The sequence below is a fragment of the Salvelinus namaycush genome, chromosome 36 (genome assembly GCF_016432855.1).
Source record: "Salvelinus namaycush isolate Seneca chromosome 36, SaNama_1.0, whole genome shotgun sequence".
Taxonomy (NCBI): Eukaryota; Metazoa; Chordata; class Actinopteri; order Salmoniformes; family Salmonidae; genus Salvelinus; species Salvelinus namaycush.
In genome coordinates, this window is record NC_052342.1 from 8759934 (window position 1) to 8784720 (window position 24787).

A 24787-nucleotide genomic window follows, 5' to 3' on the forward strand; every position below is an offset into this window, starting at 1 on the left:
TATGGGTGTATCTGTCTGTCTGTCTGCCTGTCTGCCTGCCTGTCTGTCTGCCTGAGTCGCTAAACAATATCCCTATTGCAGCTTTATCACCAACTTTTTTAAATTGAATGCAATGTCTTAACCTAAGCATCAACCACTGTGACGCTCATATTTTCCTATTGAATGTAATGTATTGACCTAAGCATCAACCACTGTGACACTCATATTTTCCTATTGAATGTAATGTATTGACCTAAGCTTCAACTGCTGTGACGCTCATGTTTTTCCATTGAATGCAATGTAATGACATCAGCGTCATATATCATGAGACTTATCTTTTTGAAAAAACGTCACAGGATCACGTTTTTCTATGATATCATGTTGCAGCCCAGCTCCAGTGTGTCTGGCATGCTGGTCTTGATGTAGTAGTAATAATAATGATGTGGGCCATGACCAGACTCTCGAAGCACCATTATGACAAGGGTTAGTGCAATGGGGCGATAGTCATTTAGGCATTTTTAAGGCATTTCTCTAAAGCATCGATTTTGTTTGAGAATGGAAGCCAGAAGCTACTCTACTTGGAACATTAAAACATGCATTACATGAAGGCCTGAATGACTAGAATTCAAGATGTGTTCGCAGGTCTAATCACATATCAAGGAAGTGTTTGGTCAAATTATTAGCACACATTTCAGTTTCATGCAGTAAAAATATCAGTTTGCAATCCTCGAAGTGGATGTGATGTTCAAGTGCACACGAACACTCGCTACTCTTACGAGAAATACATTTTATAGCCTAGTAATGTTTCCTTTGTTTATAATTTGCGCGTCTCGGGGCTCCATGTCTGTCTGTATCTGCTTTTAGATACAAATGTCAAATATATGTTAACAATCCTTCCTCGAAAGGGCCATTCTATGGATTAAATGTGGGAAAAAATCATGATCTTTTTTTGGCCTGGTTTGAAGCGGAATCACCCCATTGGTATAAAGCTGTCTGTTTATCAGAAGTGCTGTGCTTCACTTCTGTTCTAGCTCAGGTATACAGTATGAGCTGGAGGAACAACATGAAAAAAAGAGTACAGTTTACTATAGAATACTACAGTACTTACTATAGAATTCTGTAGGAAACTCGACTATACTGTAGAATGCTATACTACACACTGTAGTATCCTTCTAACATGTGGTACTACAGTATTATCGGCAAAAAAACATTGTAGTGAATACTACAGTAATGTCTGCAAAAACACTACAGTCTGCAAAAACACTATACTTTTTTAACTATAGTAAATACTACAGTATTTAATTTGTAAATGTCCTGCCCATTCCCCTCCCCCATATCCCAATTTGTGCCACCCATAAGTGAGAAACTTGAACTCTGTTCAGACCCCAGTCCTACCTACCTACCAGTTATGGAAAATGTACTCTTTTAGTATTTATCCAGTAGGTTTCCTCAAGGAGAACGCTTCAACTTCAATGTCAAAGATAATAAAACAAAACCACTATAGTAAACACACAGTAAATTCTATAGTATACTATAATCTGCAAAAACACTACATTGATTACTAAAGTATATTTAGTACAATTTTCTTTTACACTATAGTTAACTGTAAATACTACAGTATAGTACAGTAGATACTACAGCATGCTGACTTAAGTCCACAAAAACAGTACAGTGAATACTACAGTGAAGTCTGCAAAAACACTACAGTGAATACTATAGTATTTATGTCATAGTATACTATAATATTTTTTCATGTGGGGTGGCCTGGTATACCCCAACCTGCTATAGTTGTTTTGGCAGAGTATGCCTGATTTTTAGGTTTTTATTTAATTCAAACCAGTGTTTTGACAGTATTTGAGAATCTGCCTATTTTGTAAGTATTTTTGTAGTCCTATGTAAATATCCATTGGATTGCTTACACTTTTTGCACCGAATTCTGTTGCCTCCTGTTACTTACTGCCCTTAAGGCAGCTCCAACATCCGGTCCCTATGACAATGGACTAGACTCTTTTACTCCAACCAAAACAAACAACCATTTGGTTGTAAAGGTTGTTTTAAGTGCAGTGTAACCATTGGCTTTATGTTCAATGAGCCACATGAGGATAAAAATAGTCCAATCAGTGAACCAGTACATAAAGAAATGAACTCACACGTCAAAGTAAAGGTTGTTATTTGTTATAAATAAAATATTCAAATAAAAGGCTTTTGAAAAAATACAGACATCGTGTGTAAAACTCTTAACATTGATCTGTACATACACATTATCTTCAAATATATAATGTATGGCAGTCCAAGACATCTAGAACAGAAACAGGGAAATGTATTTACAGATACTGGAGAAATATATATTGGTTTTAATACAAATATATTTCTCTCTAGACAAGGTTACATTTGCGTATATGAAAAAGTGATATATGTACTAATATAATGAGAACCGCACTAACATCACACATAAAATAATGACTGTCTAAAGTATCAGCAAAACAAACGCATACGTTCAACACACAGTAGGGAATACAGACAAGAAATTTATATTCCAATAAGGTTCCATTTACATAGGAACTCCTGTCTTAAATTATATAGCTATTTAAAAAATTAAAAATTAAAAAAAGATATACGTTTGCATAATGGGGGGCCACAGGCGCTTCTGACAAACATTTCCGGGATATTGTTTTTCATTTTTCCTTTCTGCGAAGCTGAAAAAAATCCAATGAATTATTTATAGGGTGTATGTTGCTGAAGCTCTGTCTGTCTGTCCCTCAGCGAAGCCACGTGAACCGTGAAGTTGAAAAACAAATGGAGAGCGCCCAGAAACGAACGCTACGGATGTGGTCAACAGCGGGCAATTAGGCACACTCAAGCCAACCAAAGTTCATTTAGCCAACGCGAAACAATTACAAGCCTGGGCTGAGTAACCAGAACCCGATAATGAGGGCTTAATCACGTTGGTCTCATTGGTATACAAACACCGCCGGAACGTCTATGCCCACTTTGTCGTATTAGCTTCATAAAGTTCTTAAAAAGTTTGTTGAACGTCGCTGTAGCTTCGACATTCTGAATGAGTAAGACTGCATGTACTGTACAGGATAAATATAGACTGATTATCCATTATCTATCTGGCCCTGTGCTAAACTAGCCTCTTTCAAAAGGCCTCAATCAAGGCTTTCATACAACTAAACACTATAGAATTAGTATAACGATAATCAGAGAGGAGTTATGGAGGGTGATGCTTTTTTCAATTCCCTCCTCATCTCCCCCAAACGAGATTCTAACCGTATTGTATTAGATTAGGGGTGGCACAGGCGAGGCTGTGAAAAACCCACTGCTCCTCCGGGGGTTTGAGCCTGGGTAATGACTCAGTTCCAAGACTGGCACTTTCAGCCCCCCACTCCTCCCAAGTCTGCCCAGGGCTGTGACAGTGACAGTGATGCCTTCTAATGAGATGTCTGGTTCCACAAGGGATTGAAATGTCCCCTTACATCCCTTAAATCCATGCAGCAGCTTTTGTCTTTTTAATTACAGTTTGTTTTCATGTTGCTTTCGTGATTGCAGAATGACAGTACTGTCCGAAGACGTCAACAATTGATGTTAGATTGATGTTAGAGAAATCAAATGTGGCAGATCTCTGAGGAGTTTGACATCATGGCAGCTGGAGGTGCCCCCGGAAATCCAAGTTTCTGGTGAATTCCAGAGATTTATACAACAGTCTGGTCTGGACCAGAGGCCCTCTGTAGGTCAAGATTGGAGGTGTGATGTCACTGTGGTACTCCCCTCCTCCTCTGCTCCAGGGTGTGAAGACCCTCCTCTCGCCCCAGGGCATGCTGGGTACCCGTTTTGTGGGCGGCATCCGTAGCAGTGATGTCAATCTGGGCATATTTAGTGGAACTTTTCCCTGTAGAGAGAAAAAACAAGCAGTCTATGAGATGAGTAATAATGAGTATTGTTGACCCTCCTTTCAGGGTGTCATGCATAAAAATAAAATAAACATGGTAGAGAGGTTTATTCAAAAACACAGTGACCACACTTATGTGCGATTATCATTCAAATCAGAGAGAACAGCAATATCTCCCTGTCCGTGAACTACAGAGGAAGCATTAACAACCATTGCTTCAGTTATACGTTCTCCAGGCAGTTTCATGAAGTGGAAAAATGAACAAACACACACACACACAACACAGTCTGGGAAGATGACCCCATTAGAGCAAGTGAATTCACCGCGGTATTCTGAACACCCTACGACCTTCCGTCTCGGCTAAGCTGGCACACTCCTCCAAGTGACAGAAACCGTCAAGATGACATTGGAAATTAACCTTTCTCGCATCGAGCAAGAGCGTCCCTCATATTCCCGGAGAGTAACGACGTTATTAGACCGTGCTATCGCATCCCCGCACCTGATGACAGCAGCTTGAGTGTCACTCGGCAAGACGGGGAGCAATCAACGTGATCGTTGAAGGGTTATTTTCTTATCTCTGACTAAGCGGGAATCGAATTGAGAAGTATAATTTACTATGAGTCTCTTGAGTCTGATTTGAATCGATACGCTAGTGGTCGCAAGCTACCCTGTCGCTCTTCACCCTTCTGTCCCTCTTTGCCATTCTAGTGTGAGCAAAAAACAAGAAATCTGAAAGGCCCAGTGCAGTCAAAAACGGGATTTTCCTGTGATTTATATACATTTCCACACTATGAAGTTAGAATAATACTGTGAAATTGTGAAAATTATGATAATGCACTTTTAGTGTAAGAGCTGTTTGAAAAGAAATGTCAGCCTGTTTTGGTGGGGATGGAGTTTTAGCCTGCCTGCTGACATCTCGGACAGTAAATTAGTTAAAGGCCCAATGCAGCCATTTTTATATCAATATCAAATCATTTCTGGGTACAAGCATGAATTTGACTTGGACTCTGTGGGAGTGGTTTGAGTGGGGACCCACTGGACAAAAACTGGTTGAATCAAACTTTCCACGTCATACATTTTTTAATTCAATGCGATGACAACGTGGAAAACTAATTGGATTTTTAAAAAGTCATCAACGTCTGGGAATTTCGCTTTTTTTCACAAAACTTTCAACTAAATCCAATGACATGGTGACATTTTTTGCTGATTTCATGTTGAATTCACGTTAGTTGACAACAACCAAACGTAAATCAAAACCAGATGTTGAACTGACGTCTGTGCCAAGTGGGAGGGGAAATCTGAAAACTAGAGGTTATTGGCAGAGAGGTTTGGAACTCTCTTTCTTATTGGTCTATTAACCAATGTACTGCATGGTGTCACCATGGAAAGCCAAAACTCCCACCCATGCAAACCTGCTGGTTAGATGTTCTGTGTCGATTGTATTTTCAACCAGCAACTATCAGGAAATAACACTGATCAAATTCACACTTTTACAGTGTTAGTTTCATCAGCTGTTGTACAATATTAGATAAAACACAGGAACAGCTGAATTGTTGACTGCACTGGGCCGTTAATTGACCAATAAGAAAGAGTTCCAAATCTCTCTGCAATCTCTCTGCAAATAACGCTCTTTGCTAAGAGGCAATTTTTGTTTATTTTTTACCATTCACAGTAAGGTACCTATAAATTGATATTGAGATTAAAAAGAATGGCTGCATTGGACCTTAAAATAAAAATGGTCAGATTTTAGTATGTGGGGCCCTTACTCTGCTCACACAAGAAATATAATGTTTGCCACTTTATATTTTCTTTGACTCCATCACTTTTGAATATAGTGTACCTGCATGTACACTATTGCACTTCAAGAGGCACATCATGTCGATTGGCTATAGAAAAATTTGCAGCAAGATCAAAGACATTGGAACCACAGAAGAGCAAACCACCAATTACCTACAAAAGACTGAATGTTATTGAGAAAATGGGCCCTTACTCTGTCCTGGGAGGTGTTGGCCAGTCCCCCTGACCCCAGTTTGCTCCTGATGCTCCAGCTCCATGTAGTTCAGCTGTTTCTTGGACGTGGGGCTGATGGGAATATTGACGTAGGTCACTCCATCACCGCGGGGTCTTTCTGGAGCCGCCATTTCTGGCGGGAACACAAACATGGCCGCTGCCAATGAAGAAATACCAGGATGTTATTCAACCACAAATCTGTCTGGGTGGCCTAATGAGGCCGATTTATCAGCAGGCACAGGTGATGCTAGCCCAATAATGGACTAAAGGAGCCTCACGTTACTCCTTATAGTCCAAGGACCTTACATGTTCTGTTTAGAGGAGAATTGGCTCTGGTAGGCAAAACAGCCAAATAATTCATCTTAACGTGAATCGATTCTCAATTGCGGTATAGTTCTAGAAACATATCACATCAAAATAACTTCACAAATGCAAAATATATACGGTTTTAACACAGTTGCAGCCGACAACATGTTTGTCCGTCTTCCGTTTACACACAGGTGTTCGGAGACACAGACAGCTAATTAGCACAGGTAAGCCTATGTCTTCCATCTGTTTGATAGGACCTACAAGCATGTATTAGCAAATGTGTGCAACTGAACATACTATACATAGTACTACACAGTACTAGAGTCATAGTTTATTGATGAACAGTTGAAATGCTGTGAAAAATGTTTATACAACCAATAGCTGTCTATTATATCCATTTGTCAGGAAAGTATTTTCTGCCAAACACACAAATGAGAGAAATACAGAGTCAATATGTTCAATCAACACGTTTTGAACCAGCTCTCAGATGTGCATAGTGATAAGAGGAGGTCTCCAAAGTGCTTTGCCTGTCATAAAGCTGAAAGCCATTCAGGGTAAAGAGGACTACATTGCTGGGTTGCTGAGTGCCATTGACCTCAATGTCTTATTCATACAATGGTATAGACCACAGCTAAAATATGTGCATTTCAGAGAAGTGGCTTTTTATCAGCTACAGTAGGTGTCAACACTTTTCCTTTTAATCCCCCCAAAAATGCCCTAGTCCTTGCCGATGACAAGCATACCCATAACATGATGCAGCCACCACCATGTTGAAAATATTAAGAGTGGTACTCAGCGATTGTGTTGTGTTGGATTTTCTCCAAAGATAACGCTTTGTATTCAGGACAAAAAGTGTATTTCTTTGCCACATTTTTGCAGTTTTACTTTAGTGCCTTGTTGCAAACAGGATGGATGTTTTGGAATATTTGTATTATGTACAGACTTCTTTTTTTTCACTATGTCATTTAGGTTAGTATTGTGAAGCAACTACAATGTTGTTGATCCATCCTTAGTTTTCTTATATCACAACCATTAAACTCTACGTGTGCCTCATTGTGAAATCCCTGAGCAGTTTCCTTCCTCTCCGGCAACTGAATTAGGAAGGACGCCTGTATCTTGTAGTGACTGGGTGTATTGATACACCATCTGAAGTGTAATTAATAAATTCACCATGCTCAAAGGGATATTCAGCATCTGCTTTTTTTTTTTTTTTTTTACACATCTACCAATCGGTGCCCTTCTTTGCGAGACATTGAAAATCCTCACTGGTCTTTGTGGTTGAATCTCTGCTTGAAATTCAACACTCAACAAATTGAGGGAACTTACAGATAATTGTATGTGTGGGGTACAGAGATGGGATAGTCATTCAGAAATCATGTTAACCACTATTATTGAATACGGAATGAGTCCATGCAACTTAATATGCGATTTGTTAAGCACATTTTCATTCCTGACCTTATTTAGTAATTTAGAAAGAATCTACAAACAAAATTCCACTTTAACATTATGGAGTATTGTGTATAGGTCTGGGACACAAGGCTAAATGTAATACATTATACATTCAGGTTGTAACACAACAAAATGTGAGAAAAGTAAAGGGGTGTGAATACTTTTTGAAGGCACTGTAAATCATTACTGTTAACGTGACTACATCTGCTATTCTAGCCTACTTATCTACTACCACCAATGGCAAGATGCAAAACACTGGAAGCAGCTCTTCTTTAGTAAACATGGTTAAATCCACACATCAAAATCATCTTTCTAGGTCAGTGTATCTAGCTACTCTCTAAAGCCAGGGGCCATTTTATGGAAGAACAAACACTACATTAAAGGCCCTTTATATATAAAACAACAGTTATGTTGTGCGTCTGACTGTGAAAACAGTGGGATATCAAAACAGATATATCTCTACACAGACAGCTCTAAACAGATCATGGGAGGATTGACATCACTTTCTCCTGCAGTAAAGTTAGCTAGCTTCCTTCGGGATCTAAAACACCAAATACAAATGTTTCACAGATACAACTAGGATAAAACCTTTTATTCAGACATTTGGAACAACAAAAAATAATTAATCATAACATTTAAAACTATATAAATAAATACAAAAATAAGACTCATAAATATCAAAAAGAAGTAACAAAGACAAATAGAAACAAATTGTAGTATATAAATAAAAAAGAGAATCAAATTATTACACTATTACCCTATTGCTAACAAAAAACACACAAATAAAACTAAATTGCACAAATCCTATATCACACAAATACACAACTATAATAACGCACTTATAAAGAAGAGAATCTGATTATTACACTATTGCACTTCAAACAAGAAACACACAAACTAAATTGCACAACTGCCATCTGGCAAGTCAGGCAAGTTCTTCAATTCCCGTGCAAGCTCTCTGCCATCCAATTCTGAGTGTTCTTCATAGTGCAGTGTCATACTAAGGGCCTCACATTGTTCTGTCAGCTCCTCATTTGAGAGACTTTGGAAGGTTGACAGCACTCCAAACTTCCCTCCCACATTTTCCAAGGTGGCAGGTTGAGGTTGCAGCATCAACCACACATTTGAAAAATGTCACCCCCAGATTCTTCAGGGCATCACTCAAAGGCTCATCAAATGATTCGTATGAAAAGTGCCTCTTTGTGGACCTCAGACTTTTTTGTTGTAGAACGGCCTCTACATTCATTCCCTCGCAAATATCCTTGGCTGAAGTTTGTGCAGCCATAAAGCCTGATGCCCTGTAGTTGCTGAGACTTCGCTCTGTCTTTCTGAGACTGACTGCAACATCCACATGCATACTGGGAGACTGCATCAGCTTGCTCACATGTTGGATCTGGCTTAAGATGTCATACCACACCACTGTACAGATGCTGAAGTGGTATGATCCCACCTCCTCTGACAAGGACTGGGCCTCAATCTTTATCACAGGATCTTTGGTTTGATCCCTCACCTCAATCTCTCACCGTTGCTGCCGGATACCGCAGTGGCTCAACACTCTTAACTTTACTCTCCCACCTTGTCTCAGTCCACATCTTCAAAGTGATGTCCACATGTTTTTTCAGGATGGCCCATCGCTGTGTGGAGGCTGAGAACAAGGTGTCTGTTTGTGTAAGATGCCAAAGTAACCTGTGGCATCGACAGAACTTTTAGCAGCATCAGCCACAACCAGGTTCAATGTGTGAACCCCACATGGCACAAATAGAGCTCTTGGATTCATTTCCAGGAGTCTGGCTTGGACACCTTTGTTTTTGCCTCTCATGTTGGCCCCATTATCATAAGACTGTCCTCTGCAGTCCTCAAAAGGAATTTTTAGCTAATCTTTTGAGAATCAGAGATACCAAATGTTGGCCCGTGGACTCCTCTGCCTCCAAAACTCCCATAAAATGTTCCTTTATGTGGGGCTCCTCCTTCAGTGACACAATTCTAATCACAACTGAAAACTGTTCAGTGTGGCTGACATCTGAGGTGCAATCTAGAATGATAGAGAAGAATTTTGCCAGCTTGATGTCACTCACCATTATTGAAATGACCTTGCTGCTCAACAAATCAATGAGTTCATTCTGTATTTGGTGGCCAAGGTAGCTGGTGGTGTGACTTGAAGTCCCTTTTTGGACACAGTTAAGGTGCTCTTTCATGACTGGATCAAATTGTGCCATCAGTTCAACCTCTTTGAGGATATTTCCATTTGATGGAGAGTACAGTGTTTCTGTGTGTCCCCTTAGTGCCAGATTTATAATTGCCAGAGACTGCACAAAAGCAGTCAGACGTGTCAACACCTCTCTCTCCATCTTATCCTCTCAGCCTACATAAGTGCCATCTTGTGCTTATCAATTGTTTCCCCTTTTTTGATCCTTATTGCCAGTTCTTTCCATGCAGTTTTGGTGTTCTGGACTGCTGCTGTGTGAATTCAGCAAAGAACTTGCATGTTTCCAGTCTGTCAGTCCTGAGTTTGCTAAATACATTTTCTTCCTAGAAAAGAGTTTGCAGCAGAAGCAGAAGCAGAAGAGGCTGTTGTTTCTTTCAGAATACACCAACCAACTTCTAGGGATTTTTTTCACCACTCACCAAGGTCTTCCTGAAATACTGGTGGTGGCAACTTCTTCTATCACTCTCATTCCTTGGGAGAACAAAGTTAGGTGGTACCTCACTTGGTCCTCTGCAAACTAGCTGTGTCCGAATTCTGTCTGTGAGAACTGAAGGCCAGTCAGTGGTTCATCCTCAGCAGCAGGGTTTGGTGGGGATGCTGCTACAGGCATTTCTAATGGAGAGCACATGGGCATTAGTTTACACACGTTATTCACAGCATTTATAGTGGTGGAACATCCCACATACATACCCAGTAATTATAAAATCATCATTGTTACCTACAAAATGGAAACTTAAAACTTTGCAAAAGGGAAATTATTGATTTTGTTTATGTTATGCAGGTATGCACACATAAACACATGTGCGTGTACCCACACACACACCTCAAGAATCCTGCTGGGGAGAAGTGGAAGCAAATGGGTCTTCATCCTCATCCTCAGTCTCAGACAACATTTCTGAAGAGGCCTGTGTGGCTGAGGAGGTGGATGGCTCCTCATCCTGGCCAGTGCCAGAGGGTGCTCCAAAATATTTCAGAAGTGCCCCTGAATTTGCATTGAAATACAGTATATGAGTCTGACACCCGAAATATATTTGTAGCACAATTAAATATACATGTCATTATGCACAATTGATCAAACTTTCAGAATAGGAACCAAATTAACCATACAACCTCCTTGGCTAATTCTTGGCATAAGACACCCCAAAAGACTCAATATATCACCAAAGATACAAAATATCAGCATAATATAGACATATTTGAAGTTAGCCTACAGCATTGGAAATTCCCCTGACTGAGCTCAGGACCTAGTCAATACAATCACAGAAAACCTTTATGATGTCACCTCAATGAAAGTTACCTAAATCAATAATGTGCTAGTTAGGTTGTAATCGTTTTTCTGCAGGCTACACACATTATCATGATGAAACTGTGTGAAATTATATCCAATGTTAAGTAAGCTAGTTGGACAGAAAACATCATATTGTCGCCCTATGTGTAATAGCAATGCAAGCAACATAGCAACATAGACTAACAAACATAAGTGTTATAATAGCCTATTTCATTACATACATAATATTATACTCATAAAGAGATGACATAGCTGCAAACCTTTATCTTTTGCACGTTTCTCCTCTTCTTCTTTCCTCTTTTTCCTAAACTGGGCACCTGATGGCTTAGACCTGTTCTTATCCATTTGTGTTGATTTGGCACTCGAGCATCAATACATTACCCATCCCCCAACACTGTCAACCAAGAGTCAAGACTAAACCAATTCACCTTGGTGGTGTGCAGACTGGTTTTATATTATTCTTAATGATTTCGCACAAACCAGAAAAAAATGCAACAATATGTCTGTGAAACTATATATTATGAATTAATTGTTGTTTATTTGGTAGCATTTCGTAGTGTGGCTGATTTTACTAATTGCATTAGTACTGTACAAAGTTAGAGGTGTGCTATTTGATAGATTCCCCCGCTCCCCCTACCTCGGGCTTCCAGTGGGGAGACCTGAGGTCAACCTACCCCCGCCCCTCTCCCCATCTCGTACTTCTGAGTGGGAGACCTTCCCAGGCAGTAGCCTGCCTAACTCACAAACTAGAATCAGAGCGCCCACTCCGAAAAGGTTAATTGACCCACAGTTCCACACGGTGACATGATATCATTGACGTGACGTGCAAATGAGCGATAGAAAACCGATCGCGCAAATGTCACCATTCTGAATTTATTTGTGCGGGCGCCCCGTGCCGCCCTGGGCTGCTGCACATGTCGCCTATATCTAAATCCGCCACTGCCTACAGTGTTTGACACAAGCCTCTGTTTCGTTCAGCTTCTCTCAAGACAGTCAAACTACAGTATTCCTCATGCCATCCAGGATTTGGCCGATTTTTTTAATATATATTTGCGGGCAAAAATGCTTGATTTTGCTGTGGCAATTCTGACATTTTGCATGGCAATATGCAATGATTTTTATCCAATTTGTCACGAAAATGCGTTGACGAGAGAAAACGTTTGTTGGCATGTGGCTTGCTTGATTTTACCATTATGAGGTAAATGTGCAGCGATTGGTTGAAATTGCGAGCCATCTTCTTGTTCTGCGGTGATGGGTCATTTCTATGCAAAAATATTGCAATGATTTGACTGTTTTATGCGGGAAATAGTGCGGATTTGCAAGCCCTCACATACTATACGGGGAATTTACGATTTTGCTAAACAATTTGCGCGGACGTACTGTCATGCATACTAATACAGTAAATACAATTCTGTTAGAGTACTAGTGTCCTATGCAGAGGCTGTACCTGTACATCAAGCTGCCTCACGCTACAGAAACAGTAAATAGGCTCCTGCCCTGTGGGCTATTCTGGCTCGGACAAAGCTACTTCTACAGTGATTCCTTTCCTTCATTCCATTTAAATCCTTCAAAATGGCGACATGGACCCCCTAATCAGCTGCGCACCAACAGTTACAGGGCAATATTTCTCCACAGTCATTGCGAAGCCATTAGAGACTGCCAGAGTCTCTGCGGGTCTGTCCTTTGGCATCATCTGTGAGGTCTAATGCCTAATTGATCACATTAACCGGCCCTCACATTCACAACAGGCCATAGTGGCTGCCCATTACAACAGTGGGCATGCCCACAGCTTAGTGCAGGGGCCCTTTAGACAGCGTTCACACAGAGTTAGCCCAGCATGGGGGAGGCCATTTTGGCAGATGGCTCTTTGTGAAGCAGCACCGCTCTGTGGATTCTCTTTGAAAGTGGATGTCACGGAGGTAACCCCTGGCTAAGATTAGCGACAGGAGCTCAGCACAGTCGACTGCTCCAGCTTTTAGAACAAAGTGCCAATGGTCGGTGCTGATGCAGTAAGCAGGGTCTCTGTGCTTCTATGCTAGTTTTTTGTTTGGGGACACTGGCAGTGAGGATTTGTTTTATTGAGCCCATGTGAAAGATTATGTTGTCACAGACGTTCTGTGAATTTTGAGAAGAACGGTTGTTTTTAATAAGGAGCTAAAGGTGGCCAGTTTTGAGAAGCTCAAGGAATTGTGCAGCACAGGTTGTTGGGCATAAAAATGTACAGTCGCTAGACAGCTAATGCTTTCGTAAGGTTAACAACACTGTCCCCAGTGCTCATGACCAAAGACCTGTCCTACATTTACATTTACATTTAAGTCATTTAGCAGACGCTCTTATCCAGAGCGACTTACAAATTGGTGCATTCACCTTATGATATCCAGTGGAACAACCACTTTACAATAGTGCATCTAACTCTTTTAAGGGGGGGGGGGGGGGGGGGGGTTAGAAGGATTACTTTATCCTATCCTAGGTATTCCTTAAAGAGGTGGGGTTTCAGGTGTCTCCGGAAGGTGGTGATTGACTCCGCTGACCTGGCGTCGTGAGGGAGTTTGTTCCACCATTGGGGTGCCAGAGCAGCGAACAGTTTTGACTGGGCTGAGCGGGAACTGTACTTCCTCAGAGGTAGGGAGGCGAGCAGGCCAGAGGTGGATGAACGCAGTGCCCTTGTTTGGGTGTAGGGCCTGATCAAAAAAGAAAAAAAAGAAAGAAAAAAAAAAGTCCTAAAGAGTGTTCTGAGTTCTAGAGGGAGTTCTTGCACTAATGAATAATGTTATGGCTTCAACAGGAGGAGGGTGGGAAGGTGACATGGGAACTAAAGCCAGGTGCGGCAGGCAAATGAGCGGTGGAGTGAGTGATGGATGTGGTGCCAATGTGAGACAGCGGTAAGGATAGTTCTAGAACAGGTGTGTAAAGGACTAAGGGGACGTATCAGGAAGGGCCCTGTGCTCCCCTGTGTACGCATGTGTGCGTGTTCTTCTCACAGCTGCAGCACAAGAATGTGTGTTCATTATGCAACATGAGTTACTGAGTTACATAAATACAAAGCCAGAGTGAATCTCTCAGCAATTTTCAAAGGCACAGGTGAGGTGAGCCACAGACATGGAAGCAGACAGGGGCCTGAGAAGTGTACAGTGTGTTAACAAAACAAGTTCTGACTCACTGTACTGTACAATACTTCAATGCATAAAGCTAGCCCGACACAGGCACTACTGTGCATTAACCTACTATTGTCCATTCTGTAATGCGATTTACAGATGTTAGGTAAGGCACTCAGATAGAGGAAATGTGCTCCTTTCTTACGCATGCCTTTCCTTCTCAGCGTAGTTCTCTTGCGTGCACTGAATACATTTAATTCAACCGCTGAAAACCCTCCCACTTGCTGGCCAACAGAGTTTTCATTCAATGGAGTTTCTGTACATTTTCTAAAGCCATCCCTTCAAATTTGGTGTACCTTTTCATTCTAATTTTATTTGAATTTTCTCTACAGACTAATGCACAATATATATTGGTGAATAAAAAAAGAGTGGTTTGATTCATCCTGAAAGTTGTCAAATGTAATTGTTCAATCGATGAAATATTGGAAGGTGAGAAAAGTGTACAATAGGGGCTGAACAGTAGTGCTATAAACCTACCCTAATTATCCTTACTAATCATGGAACTGTGATGACAACAGTCCAGTCGTCGTGAACCATGCGCCAGGCTCCAGGTTTAAATGGCTACATATGGTCTGCGTTCCATATTGATTCAAATTGGCCTAAATGATTTGCCAAATTGTAATACGTTAGCCTAATATCATCCACTATTGCTAGCGATCCTCAGGAACAACCACACGAACATGACAGGGGAAAGAAAGGTAAACTAACTATGTAATGCAATGATGCAAAATGTATGGAAAGTAACACTAAAGTGACAGATATAAATGTATGTGGGTGTATAACTAACATTGGCTACTGATAGTGGCTAATTTAACACAAAACACATTTTGTAAAAAAAGACAGTGAAAAGTCAGGGCCTATAATTAAAACATTCTAGAAATCATAAATCAACTCGGTAGGTTTGGCGCTCTACTGTCATTTGAGCATGGCTACAGAAGCCTATTACTTGGGTCTCCAAATGTCATTCTTGAAAGTTATAAGGTCAGCATTTCATAAACTACACTGTGGAAAAGGTGATACTATCACAGATTACAAATGGAAACCCAGCTGCAAGCTGTCCAGTGACGCGAGCCTACCAGGCAAGCTAAAGAGAGTTTCAAGTTCCTTGGTGTCCACATCACTAAGGAACTACCATGGTCCAAACACACCAAGACAGTTGTGAAACGGGCACAACACCTTTTCCCCCTCAGGAGACTGAAAAGATTTGGCATGGGTCCCCAGATCCTCAAAAAGTTCTACAGCTGCACCATCAAGAACATCCTGACTGGTTGCATCACCGCCTGGTGTGGCAACTGCTCGGCATCTGATCGTAAGGCTCTACAGAGGGTAGTGTGTACGGCCCAGTATATCACTGGGGCCAAGCTTCCTGACATCCAGGTCCAATAAATGGTCAAAGACTCCAGTCACCCAAGTCATAGACTATTCTCTCTGCTACCGCACGGCAAGTGGTACCGGAGCGCCAAGTCTAGGACCAAAAGGCTCCTTAACAGCTTCTACCCCCAAGCCATAAGACTGCAATTAATCAAATGGCCAACCAGACTATTTACATTGACACCCCCTCTTTGTTTTTACACTGCTGCTATTCGCTGTTTATTATCTATACATTGTCACTTTACAAATTACCTCGACTAACCTGTACCGCCGCACATTGACTCGGTACCGGTAACCCCTGTATATAGCCTCGTTATTGTTATGTAATTTTCTTGTGTTACTTTTTGATTTGATTTTATGATTTAAATTTAGTTAACTTCTACTTCATCACAATCCCGGATCCGGGAGCACCCCCATCAGTAAAAAAGCTGACTAGCATAGCCTAGCATAGCGTCACAAGTAAATACTAGCATCTAAATATCATTAAATCACAAGTCCAAGACACCAGATGAAAGATACACATCTTGTGAATCCAGCCATCATTTCTGATTTTTAAAATGTTTTACAGGGAAGACACAATATGTATTTCTATTAGCTAACCATGATAGCAAAAGACACAACTTTTTTTTCCCACCATTTTTTTCCTGCATAGGTAGCTATCACAATTTCGACCAAATAAAGATATAAATAGTCACTAACCAAGAAACAACTTCATCAGATGACAGTCTGATAACATATTTATTGTATAGCATATGTTTTGTTAGAAAAATGTGCATATTTCAGGTATAAATCATAGTTTTAAATTGCAGCCACCATCACAACTCTCACCAAAGCAACTAGAATAACTACAGAGACCAACGTGAATTACCTAAATACTCATCATAAAACATTTCTGAAAAATACACAGCGTACAGCAAATGAAAGACAAAGATCTTGTGAATCCAGCCAATATTTCAGATTTTTTTAAGTGTTTTACAGCGAAAACACAATATAGCATTATATTAGCTTACTACAATAGCCAACCACACAACAGCATTGATTCAAGCCAACAATAGCGATAACGAATAAACCAGCAAAAGATATTAATTTTTTCACTAACCTTCTCAAACTTCTTCAGATGACAGTCCTATAACATCATATTACACAATACATATAGAGTTTGTTCGAAAATGTGCATATTTAGCGGCACAAATCGTGGTTATACAATGAGAATAGTAGCCAAGCTGCCAACAAAATGTCGGGAGAAATCTTAGGAGAGGCACCTAATCTAATCATTAACTAATCATAAACTTGACTAAAAAATACAGGTTGGACAGCAAATGAAAGATACATTAGTTTTTAATGCAACCGCTGTGTTAGATTTTTTAAATTAACGTTACTACGACATACAGCGTGCGTTAAAGCGAGACCGCACCGAAATTAATGGCGGAATAGTAGTTTTACATTTTTCAACAGAACAACGAATTAACATCATAAATAGTTCTTACTTTTTGATGAGCTTTCATCAGAATCTTGGGCAAGTTGTCCTTTGTCCAAAAGAATCGTTGCTCGGTTGTAGATTGTCGCCTTCAACTTTGGAATTAGCAGTAAACATTAGCCATGTGGCCCAGACGTGCCCAACTCACTATAACGCAGCACAAAGAAATATCCGAAAATCGCAATATACTGATATAAACTGATATAACTCGGTTTAAAATAACAACATTATGATGTCTTTAACACCTATATCGAATAAAATCAGAGCCGGATATATCTAAGGCCTATAACGGGAGCTTTCCAGAACGCCATCCTGAGGTCTGTCTTGCGTCATGGCGAATGTTGAAAAGACTGCACCCCACGTTCCAAGACCCTTTATCTGGCCTCAGATCTGCCTAGCAACTCCATTCCAATTCTCACTATTTGCTGACATCTAGGGGAAGGCGTATGCAGTGCATGTCGACCAATAGAAGACATGCAAATTAATAAACTGACCCCAGAACAGCCTGCCTGATTTCAGATTTCTCACTTCCTCACAGGAAGTTTGCCCCAACTTGAGTTCTGTTTTACTCACAGATATAATTCAAACGGTTTTAGAAACTAGAGAGTGTTTTCTATCCAATAGTAATAATAATATGCATATTGTACGAGCAAGAATTGAGTACGAGGCAGTTTAATTTGGGAATGAAATTTTTACAAAGTGAAAACAGCACCCCCTATTGAGAAAAGGTTAATTTAGTAAATAATAGCTATTTTCTTGAACTGCATTGTTGGTTAAGGGCTTGTAAGTAAGCCTTTCACAGTAAGGTCTACACTATTTGTATTCGGCACATGTGATAAATAACATTTGATTTGATTTGAAAAGATTCAGCATGGGCCAGATGATCCTCAGAAAGTTCTACAGCTGCACCATTGAGAGCTTCTAGACTGTGTCGTGTCTTTGGCATCATTAAACTGAAGACTTATTTTTATCAAAAATTCTCTGTAATTATTATTAGGTGATTAAACTAACTTAATAATGTAACTGTAATTAACTAGGAAGTCAGGGCACCAAGGAAAATATTCAGATTACAAAGTTATAATTTTCCTAATATAACTTTCAGATATTTTAAAATCTGATCAATTTGTCTTCCAATTAATGAATTATTCTTTACCTCACGTTAATCTCATTCCAAACGTTGTAAATTGTTGGTTATCTCCACGAACCCAGTCTTCACTATGAGTCATCCATACATCAATTGTCTTAAATAATTTATTTACTAACTAAATAATCACAGAAATGCACACAAACAAACAGTAGATAGTTACAAGGAAATGATAGTGGAGTTTCCCTAGTGGGATAAACCGGTATCGCGGCTTGGTTGACAAAAAGGAAAGTGGGGGTCGACTGAGATAAAAGAAACTACAAAGTGATAATTATAACAATTGAAATGCTAATCCTTTGCACATGAACGCTCACTCATTCGGGAATAATTGCAATCAATATATATATATATATATATATATTTCAGTGTGTCGCCGTGATCTCTGTTGGAAAGTTTGTTTCTGTTGGAGAGTTTGTCCAACCTCTCTCTCTCTGCCGTGGTTAGAATGGATAGTTCAGAGTAACATTCAGCAATGTTGTTATAGAATAGATGTTTCGGCGGTTGTCAGTCTTCGAGTTCAATGATACCGAATTCCTAGCTGCAGACTAGTAATTAGTGTCAAAGAATTGTTCTTATTCTGTCGGTTAGATAGTCTCAGAGTTTCACCACGTGGTATGGTTAAGAATTCAGCAATGGGCTCAAACCTTAGCCCTCTCGTAATTGAGAGATGCATGGTCTGAAGATAAATTCCCAAGGTGGGGTTTATATTCGGAAGAGCAGAAAGGGGCGGTCCCATGACTCCAGATCAATGTCTGCGCTCATGGGGCGGGCCCATGACTTAGTTAAACTCCAAAGGGAATTGGAGTTTCCATTAAACAGTCTAAAATCACATTACATAATTTCACAAATAGTTTCATCTTTACTCATTCATCCCATACAACAATTAGATGCAAGCCCCACAACAGAGACTCTTGTATAAACAGGGTTATGGTAATGTGGCTGTATTGTCTCTCACGAGTTTCACAAAATTGTACCAAACGGACCAGTTCGTAGCTGGCTGCTTCACCGACCTTTTATACATTCTCCAGAACATGAATATTGTTCAGTTCTCAAGTTCTGTGAGGTGGAAGAAATTCCTTTGTTCTCTCTATGAAAATTCACTCTCTCTCTATACTGTCTGGCCATGAGGAAGAATCTCCTCCAGGAATTTATGACCTGCCTAACAGCAGCCTGGGTGTAGGAGAGAGAGAGAGGGGGGGGGGGGGGGTGGTGCAGAGAGAGGGGGATGGTGCTCGCTGTACCCAAAGAGGGCAACGTCATGACAACTGGCTGCATCAAGGCTTGGTATGGCAACTGCTTGGCATCCGAACGCAAGGCGCTACGGAGATTAGTGCGTACGGCCCAGTAGATAACTGGGGCCCGAGCTCGCTCCCTGCCATCCAGGACCTCTATACCAGACGGTATCAGAGGAACGTGGCCGAGTGAAGAGGTTTAGTGGTGGGGGTGCTGAGAAAATGTTTGTCGACTCCAGCCACCCAAGTCATACTGTTCTCTCTGCTACTGCACGGCAAGCGGTACCGATGCACCAATTCTGGATCCAATAGGACCCTGAAGTGTATAAAATGTGTGGAATTCTGAGGGAATGAAGTCAGAATACAGCGTAGACACAACTCCACCACAAACAAATAATAGGTGAATAGCATGCTATTCTCATGCTTAGGTGTTCTATACAAGTTGTGTACACCTCTTCAAATGAAGTTTTACCTGTCAGGCACCAGAGTCCATTAGCTTGGCTCAATTTCACAGAGCATTCCAGGTGTCGCAGACCTGTCTGTACCTCGTCACCGCTTCTGAGACTTCACCATTGCCCTCTCTGACCCCTGCATCTGGTTTCTGTATAAATCCACCTGGGTGCTGTCTGTCTGCCATTCCACACGGTCATGCACACAGAGTAACAGGTGATGGAGGGGATATGTTGATTCAAGATAGATGACTCATCAAAATGATCCACTTTAATGGAGCGAGAGCACAGGAAGTTGTGCCAGAAAGGGCAAGGTGAAATTCAGCTGAGACAGACAACTGAGAACTGTCATGGTCTAGGCAATTTAAGGGCACTCTTTGAAGATGTTTTGATTGACTCAGCATTCAGACAAAACAAAGACCACAAATAACTGTAACATCAATGACAGACTTGATTATTTTGCTCTCTCCGTGCTCATTTCCGTCTACGGTGAGACAGAACACTGGAATAGAGGGCTGCATTCGGTCAGGCGGACAATTTGAGATGAAAAATTTATTTGTTTCGTAGGTTATTTGGAAACAGACATCTTTCTGCTTTCTATGAGTTAGCCTAGGCCTACTGATTGTATTGAAAGCACCTCTGACGCATTATTCACACCCTCTCAGCAATCCCTGCTTCAAGTTCAGTAGCCTCTCTTCTACTAGTTGGGTGTGCAAGATCAAGTGTGGTCTCAACAGAGGTGGCACCACAGGTTCAAAAGTGGTGTCTCAAAATGTATTTTATTCTGGGGCCTGAAGTTTTTCCAGATCTCATGACCTGGTCAGGCAAAACAGGTCCCAAATGGGTCCTATTTGTAGGCTATGACATGGTCCAACATTAAAGGGATACTTCGGGATGTTGGCAATAAGACCATTTATCTACCCTTTATCTACTTCTCTGTGTGCAGTATGAAGTTAAGAAGTAGTTTTGCGAGCCAATGCTAACTAGCGTTAGCACAATTACTGGGAGTCTATGGTATCTGCTAGCCATTGGTCAAACATTTACTGGCCCAAACAGAATTTCTACTGTCCCGGACATGGTGTAGTTTTTAAATGCATTGGGTTCATTGCAGAGCCTATAGCTTGGCATGCTTTCTCTCTATATTCAACAGTTAACAGGCTATATTTGGTTATTATGATATGTATTAAACATCAGTTTAATATAATTTAGCAATGTAAGTCATTACTCTATTCTTTAGAATTACATTTTTGTACATATTTCTTTCTAAAAATGAATATCTCAAAATAAGACTCTCCCCCTTAATTAAAAACAATTGCGTTCCAAAATACAGTAGATATCGACCTGGCTACAGTAGGCTAGCCAAGACAAATGCTAACGTGTATTTTTGTAGCTTTCTTTTTGCGGACTATCAACAGTAGCCAGCGTATTAATAGTATGTTCACTATTGAAGCTTAACTTTAGAAAAATCACTTTCCCTAAAATAAATAAGCTCAGCGAGTAGATTGATGGGCGCTTCTTTTAGCTCAGGACAACTCGCGTGTGCTGTGTGAACGCAGCTATCAATTTCTGTACTGCTCGAGTGCTTGAGAAGAGGTGACTCGCGGGAGCATAGCGGTGCTTGAATGAACGGCCAATCATATTGCTCAAATACGAATAGGATTTTTTTCTGAGTGTGGTCTTCAATGGTTTTCAATGGTAGACTGTGACAGAGTAGGTGAATGTTGAACTGGAATGCAAAACTGTGCTGAGAAGTTACTGGCCCGGTTGGTGGTGCTGCTGCTTTGAAAGGGGTGTGGCGGCGCCAAGCAAGATTGAAATGCACAGAGGAAAATCCTGTCTCGACACATTTTCCAGCGGCTCTGGGTCTCAATGAAATAGAGTAGGTCTAGGCTGCCAATTCAATGGGTGGAGAATCACGTGGCATTTGGGCTTTCCAAAGAAATTATCTTAAATATGATTAGGCTATTGTTTACCACAGTGTCTGTAAATAAATATTGGTAAAGAAGTGGAGGGCGCTTAACCAAGGTGATTTGAGCTGCAATCAAAAATGTTATTATCATTGAAAAGGAAAAGGCGTAACGCACGCATAACATAGCCCTTTCCTGTTCAATAAATATTGATAACCTATTTATTTGTCTCTGCTTGCAAATCGTCCCACCGCTAAAAGATGGGCTACATCCTATATGCAATACGTAGGTCAAGAGAAAGTGCAAGTGTTTGCTCTCATCATTCTTGCTACATCAAGTTCAGTAGCTTACCTCTCCTCTCCTAGTTGGGCATGCGTGTGGGGGGGTGCGACGCTAACATGGAATTTTTTTAAGATGGTCATACAATGGATTTATATATATATATATATATATATATATATATATATATATATATATATATTTAATTTGGCCTTCACTACTATAGCCCATAGAAACGCATTGAATAACACATTCATAATGGCAAAAAAAGATCATAAATCATATGGAATAAGGTTTTCAAGTGTCTGTCCTATATTTAGGAGATGTAAGAAAGCTCTGGAAATATTTTTGTCTTTTGAACACATAAGCTGTGTTTGAATACTCATAAGAATCGCACTAACCATACTATTTGTGACGTAAATTGAGTATGTACAGTCGTGGCAAAAACATTTGAGAATGACACAAATATTTATTTCCACAAAGTTTGCTGCTTCAGTGTCTTTAGATATTTTTGTCAGATGTTACTATGGAATACTGAAGTATAATTACAAGCATTTCATAAGTGTCAAATTACATGAAGTTGATGCAAAGAGTCAATATTTGCAGGGTTGACCCTTCTTTTACAAGACCTCTGCAATCCGCCCTGGCATGCTGTGAATTAACTTCTGGGCCACATCCTGACTGATGGTAGCCCATTCTTGCATAATCAATTTGTCAGAATTTGTGGGGTTTTGTTTGTCCACCTGCCTCTTGAGGATTGACTACAAGTTCTCAATGGGATTAAGGTCTGTGGAGTTTCCTGGCCATGGACCCAAAATATCGATGTTTTGTTCCCCGAGCCACTTAGTTATGACTTTTGCCTTATGGCAAGGTGCTCCATCATGCTGGAAAAGGCATTGTTCGTCACCAAACTGTTCCTGGATGGTTGGGAGAAGTTGCTCTCGGAGGATGTGTTGGTACCATTCTTTATTCATGGCTGTGTTCTTAGGCAAAATTGTGAGTGAGTCCACTCCCTTGGCTGAGAAGCAACCACACACATGAATGGTCTCAGGATGCTTTACTGTTGGCATGACACAGGACTGATGGTAGCGCTCACCTTGTCTTCTCCGGACAAGCTTTTTTCCGGATGCCCCAAACAATCGGAAAGGGGATTCATCAGAGAAAATGACTTTACCCCAGTCCTCAGCAGTCCAATCCCTGTACCTTTTGCAGAATATCAGTCTGTCCCTGATGTTTTTCCTGGAGAGAAGTGGCTTCTTTGCTGCCCTTCTTGACACCAGGCCATCCTCCAAAAGTGTTCGCCTCACTGTGCGTGCAGATGCACTCACACCTGCCTGCTGCCATTCCTGAGCAAGCTCTGTACTGGTGGTGCCCCGACCCCGCAGCTGAATCAACTTTAGGAGACGGTACTGGCGCTTGCTGGACTTTCTTGGGCGCCTTGAAGCCTTCTTCACAACAATTGAACCGCTCTCCTTGAAGTTCTTGATGATCCGATAAATGGTTGATTTAGGTGCAATCTTACTGGCAGCAATATCCTTGCCTGTGAAGACCTTTTTGTGCAAAGCAATGATAACGGCACGTGTTTCCTTGCAGGTAACCATGTTTGACAGAGGAAGAACAATGATTCCAAGCACCACCCTCATTTTGAAGCTTCCAGTCTGTTATTCGAACTCAATCAGCATGACAGAGTGATCTCCAGCCTTGTCCTCGTCAACGCTCACACCTGTGTTAACGAGAGAATCACTGACATGATGTCAGCTTGTCCTTTAGTGGCAGGGCTGAAATGCAGTGAAAATGTTTTTGGGGGATTCAGTTCATTTGCATGGCAAAGAGGGACTTTACAATTAATTGCAATTCATCTGATCACTCTTCATAACATTCTGGAGTATATGCAAATTGTCGTCATACAAACTGAGGCAGCAGACTTTGTGAAAATTAATATTTGTGTCATTCTCAAAACTTTTGGCCACAACTGTAGTATGATAATTGGTCATAGTATGGATATAGTTAGTATGCCAAAAGTTCCCGGATGTCGTACTAAATATGCCAAAATATGAAGTATAGAAGCAGTTGTCACAACCGTCATATGAATAATTGGACCAAGGCGCAGCGTGAGTAGAGTTCCACATTTTAATGATAGTGAAACTTCCAAAACAACAAAGATATAACGATCGTGAAATATGTTGCGCACATAGGCACTCATACAAAACAATATCCCCCATAGCAGGTGGGAAAAAGGACACAATAAGTATGATCACCAATTAGAGGTAACGATTATCAGCTGCCTCCAATTGGGAACCATACACACACACCAACATAGAAATATAATACCTAGAAACCCCCCTAGTCACGCCCTGACCTATTACACCATAGAGAACCCCGAGGGCTCTCTATGGTCAGGGCGTGACAGCAGTAGACACTATTTCCGTGCTTTTAGGGACCATAATGCAGTTCTTCTGAATATGGCCGTGGCTTCACAACATTTTCAGATTTGAAGAAAGTAGCGGAAAATATGCAGACAAAGTCCGACGAGACCGGATACAAATTCTTGCAAATGTTAAGAAAATGTTGAGGAAAATAATAAAGCAATGATTTTTCAAATAAGTTACGTTGCACGTTATGTTGGCTGACAATTTGTTA

At 40.7% G+C, this 24787-nt stretch overlaps 1 protein-coding gene across 1 annotated transcript in view; it reads right to left on the bottom strand.

Moving 5' to 3' along the window:
• Positions 1-3734: 3734 nt before the first annotated feature.
• Positions 3735-24787, bottom strand: part of LOC120030219 (protein Dok-7-like) — a 48306-nt gene continuing 27253 nt past the window's right edge. Inside the window, exons 12-13 of the mRNA XM_038975567.1 lie at positions 5883-6038; positions 3735-3871 (exon numbers count right to left, since the gene is read on the bottom strand). Coding sequence (XP_038831495.1) covers positions 3735-3871; positions 5883-6038 — 293 coding nt within the window. The remainder of the gene's footprint in view (positions 3872-5882; positions 6039-24787) is intronic.